The sequence below is a fragment of the Triticum dicoccoides genome, chromosome 7B (genome assembly GCF_002162155.2).
Source record: "Triticum dicoccoides isolate Atlit2015 ecotype Zavitan chromosome 7B, WEW_v2.0, whole genome shotgun sequence".
In the NCBI taxonomy this organism is placed as follows: Eukaryota; Viridiplantae; Streptophyta; class Magnoliopsida; order Poales; family Poaceae; genus Triticum; species Triticum dicoccoides.
The window spans coordinates 52,397,682-52,402,423 of NC_041393.1; the positions used below are offsets into that span (position 1 = coordinate 52,397,682).

General features: G+C 46.0%; 1 protein-coding gene across 2 annotated transcripts in view; it reads left to right on the forward strand.

Moving 5' to 3' along the window:
* LOC119337227 (aberrant root formation protein 4-like) overlaps nucleotides 1-3,598 on the forward strand; it is a 7,348-nt gene extending 3,750 nt beyond the window's left edge. For both annotated transcript variants that reach the window (XM_037609348.1, XM_037609349.1), the window contains exons 11-14: nucleotides 1-75; nucleotides 328-522; nucleotides 2,928-2,979; nucleotides 3,119-3,598. The exon at nucleotides 1-75 is cut by the window's left edge and continues 1 nt beyond it. In XM_037609348.1, the coding sequence (XP_037465245.1) occupies nucleotides 1-75; nucleotides 328-522; nucleotides 2,928-2,979; nucleotides 3,119-3,336 (540 nt within the window). In that variant the 3' untranslated portion in view covers nucleotides 3,337-3,598. The remainder of the gene's footprint in view (nucleotides 76-327; nucleotides 523-2,927; nucleotides 2,980-3,118) is intronic.
* Nucleotides 3,599-4,742: the final 1,144 nt, after the last annotated feature.

Consider the following 4,742-nt stretch of genomic DNA (forward strand, 5'->3'; position numbering starts at 1 on the left):
ATTTCAGTGGTGCCATCCACTCAGAGATTTGATATCTTACAGGCCCTCATCGAGAATAGTATGTTCCCCTCCTTGGTAAGAAAACTTATCATATCCACTATTCTTTGGAATGTTTGAGAGCACCAACTTGTAGATGCCTGAGATGTATATGTAGCAAAAGAGTGAATAAATAAATAATTGTACCACAACATTATGGACTAAAATTTTCATCCAGCCTTATCTGATGTATAATTTCATTAAGGATATGTTGCCTGTTGATGTGAACTTCATTTTGAACTCCATACTTCAAATCCTGGCTTGTGTTTACTTTATTTGTTGTTCTTTCAGACTGCAATTCTTTTAGATCTGGTGAAGAATGAAGTTTTGAGAGAGAGCCGTCGAGCTGATCAGGTTAATGGATCTGATCGATCACAAGATTCTGGGGAATCACCACCCTGGGCTTCTCAGGTGCTTGAGTTAGTGGAGCTGATCTTGAGGCCTCCAGAAGGTGGTCCTCCTTGTCTTCGTGATCATAGTGAAGAGGTACCCTTTCCTTTTGTTCCTTACTACGTTTAAAGCTGTACACAGAGGTTGTTGGTGGAAAGCCTTGATTGCTCAACATTGAAAGTTGGTAGCTCCCTCAAGTCAGTAATTGAACGCCAGTGTCTTGATTGCACAAACTCAAATACTTGATACACCAGCAGCACAACTTTCCCTAAACGTTAGCTTAGTTTGTGGTAGCTGAACTATGCTATGTTATGCTTACGTATAATCTGCTGTTGAAAGTTAGCCACAAAAATAGGTGAAAGCAAGTCAATGAAACACTAAATAGGCATAAGCTGGTTGGAGAAATTTAATTGTCATAATCCATTGCAATGGTATTCGTCCGCGAGTGAGTTATGATAGAGGATTATTTGTTGTGTAAATTTATTATGCTTGAAGACTGCATAGACCAAATTGACCTGGTTTGGGTGAATAAGTAAGCAAAGGTTTGGTTAAAATGTATTATTTTGGCCTCTTTGTATTTCTCCATGTTACTAGTGGTCATGGTGCCAACATTTGTAGCACTCCTCCTTGATAGCCTTTTGGACATCCTCATTCCACCACCACCACGTGTCTTTAGGTTCTTGCTTCTTACCTTTCGTCACCCCAAGTACCTCCCTAGCTACCTTCCGAATGCAAAAAGCCATCTTCACCCACATGCTATCCGCTGCTCCTTCTTCGTCCCATGGTTCTGCAATAATCCTCTCCTTTAAGGTTTGTTGTTCTTCCCCTTTGAGCTTCCACCACTTTGTTCTTGTGATTTTGGCACCTTTGTCCAGGATAGGGTGCCACTCAGACTGGTAAGCTATCCCACTGAGAATTGCAATCCCAAATACTTGCAAGGGAAATTCCCAATCTGGCAGGGTAAGGCTGAAGCAACCAGAAGTTGTTCTTGCTCCTCTCCTCTGATAAGGATCGTTGATGATTTGGCATAATTGACACAGGGACCAGAGGCCATACCGAAAATTGTCAAAGCTCTTCTGGCGAAGGCAAAGTCAAGAGAAGTTGGCCTGATGAGGACCACATCATCAGCGTAAATCAAGAGCCTCTGAAGCGGAGAACAGCCCGGCATATAACTAATGACGCCCTCTGATTCTGCCTTGACAACCATGTCTGTCAATGCCTCCATCCTATGACGGGAAGGAGGGGGGAGGTTGGGTCACCTTAACGCAAACCACGAGCATGCACTACCTTGGCCGCACACTTCCATTCACGACGATATGGGTGCTGGCAGAAGAGAGGGGAATGGCGATCCAAGTTCTCTAAAAAAAAGGGCAACCTGGTGCATGTAGCTCCCGCTTGCGCAGGGTCCAGGGAAGGGTCCGACCACTTTGGGTCTATAGTACGCAGCCTTTCCCTACATTTCTGTAAGAGGCTGTTTCCAGGACTTGAACCCATGACCTCATGGTCACAAGGCAGCAGCTTTACCACTGCGATCCAAGTTCTCTAGCTATCCCCAAATCCTTTGGCATGTAGGATCCCAGACAAAAAATACTAGGAGAGGGGCGAGAGAAATAATGAGCAGCTTAAGAAGCACCTTTAGCCTTTCATTTATGAAGTTTGCGCGCAACTTGTTGGACCAGGGTCAAGTTATCATGCAGATCATGACCCTTAATTAACAGCTTAATGCTGTTTGCTTTGCACTAACAAGCTCACTGCAGGGCTGAAGCCGCACCGCCAACAACTTAGAGAAGCTATGTACTAAGCTGATCGCTCGGTATCTCCTATCTCCCTGGTGTCAGTTCTTGGAGATCTGGGAGATGAGAGCTAGATTTAGTTCTCCTCACACTGGCTACTATGTGTAGAAGTTTGGTGTTCACATTTCCTTCCTGTAGCCACTGCAATCTAGAACACTGTCGGGCAATCGTGCGTTCCAGCGAAGACAAGCTGAGAATGAAAGCTTCAAGGATCTTCTCAACCATATTTCCGTCGGGGACTGAAGCCTTGAGTCCTAAGCAGCATCTAAACGCATAATCACTGCATCGGCAATCGCTTGCCGCATTCCTGAAAAGAATGATCCAGAATGCTTTAAGGGGTCAGCGATCGCTGGACTGCACTTCCACGCCTCCTTGATAGCCTCCTTAAATCCTTCCAGCTTGGCCCAGAATTCACATCGCTCCTAGGGGAAAAGCCACATTTATTAGAGGGAGATGAAAAGGAAAATGATCGGAGATAGCAGTTGATAGCACCTGTAGTAGGCAGTCAGGATAAAACAGTTCCCAGTCCACTGTCTATGATGATATTTTGAGCATCAACGTCATTTCTCCAAGCATGTGTTTTCTAAGTGCTGATAAACTACCTTTTTTTTTTCCTGTTCTTGTCCTGCTAATTTCACTTTGCTAGCATTCTATAGTTTATGCCCATAAAACAATCTGATATGGTCCCCATTCACTGTCTGTAAGCAGGTGTTATCTGCTCTGAACTTGCTCAGATTGATTCTGATAATAGATTCAAGAGGTAACTGTTCTTGCAACCCCGTGCTGTACTTTCCAAGTCTCCTGGTATACGGATCAAGGCTTGCTCATGGCAGAGCGGATCCTGGAATCGGTCAACATTTTGTGTGTTAACAGAACTTTTCCTCTCTTTTTTATTATAGGATCCAGATCAGCAAAAATGTTGCGGGACGAAAAAATACGAGCCGTGTACTCAGAGTGGCTGCTCCCACTAAGATCAGTTGTTACAGGGATTCAATCGGAACTCGAGAAAGACGGCGGTGACGACGACGAAAATCAGATGGCGTGCTTGTTAAATCCTGTTCAACTCGTACTTCACCGCTGCATTGAGTTGGTGGAGGAAAAGATGAAAGGTTTGTAATGCTCGTACAGTGCCTAGCGCAGTGTTGCCTTCGCCAGGAAATGTGAAATTTCACTCATCAGTATTCTGACTCCATTTCCTCCATTACATGTGCCATATAGACGTCCTCTGCTGCGAGTATATGTAAATCCTCAATGAAATGTTCCCATTCACTGTTTATGGGCCTCGTGCAGTTTTATTCATCTCGGATCAATGGTTGTGCGGTGTGAAGTACTACCTCTGTCTCATATAATATAAAAACACGTCTTATATTGGCGGGTAACAAGGAGCAAAACTATCAAGCTGATTTGCACAATTTATGGCTTATAATGCAATGAAATGCCAACTCCAAATCCCACAAGTGAGAGTGGACGGACCTAGGCCTAGACGGACATTTAGAGCATCTACTGTCGGGACTGGTCATGAAAATGTGACCTAGACGGACTCCACAAACGCCTGGGCCGTTGATTGGCACCCCTCATATCCAGCCCAAATATCTCATATCCAGCCCAAATATGAGGTGGATGTGGGGTGCCTGGGTGCATCTGCCATGTCGTACTAACGATTGATTCCCACAGGAAAACACTCCGAAACCCGGCGGTTTGAAGGTTGTCTCCTCCGTTGGACCCATGGTGCCGCTCGGGCGGGCTGCGTAGTGCATAGCCTAATTATTTAAGCTGACCGTTGGCATCGAAACCCTATCTGTCCACATTTCTTCCCTCCCGTCCATCGCCGCCGCCACTTTCCAATAGCCGCTTGCCAGCACTAGTAGCCATGTCCCCACGCCAACCGGTAAGGAGTTACCCATATCTAACGCAAGAGCGCCGACTACAGCTCCTTGAGCAGATCCGGGCAAGGCACGAAGCCCGGATCACCGCAGGGCTACCTCCGGATGCGGTGGATCCGGAGGAGGACTTGGAGGATGAGGTTGAGGAGGAGGAAGAGGAACCGGAGCCCTCCCACGAGCCCATCTACCCACCGCCCGACATCGACGTCGTGGACATCTCTGACGACATAGTATGTAGTATGAATGATTTTTTTGATGCTTTGTATGGATATAGGGGGATGAAATACGAGAGACTCGGATGCATAGGAGTAAATTTGAGGCTTAATCGGTCATTGTCCACGGACGCGCCCGATCGCGTCCGCGTGGGTTTGAGACGTCGGATTTGTTGTCTGTTGCTGTAGATGCTCTTAGCCGCTGTTGGTGTTCACTATGGGTGTGCTTGATTTTATGCATCGAGTGGAATGTAATGGGTCCATTCATCCTGCTGTTGCTTTTGCTTCTTCCTCTCATCATGCTGTTGTTGCTTCTTCCTTTTCTGCTGCTGTTGCTTCTTCCTCTTCTACCACTGTTGTTGCTTCTTCCTATCCTCCTCCGTCTGCTGCTTCTTCAAATCCTTATGGTACTTGTTGGGAAACGTTGC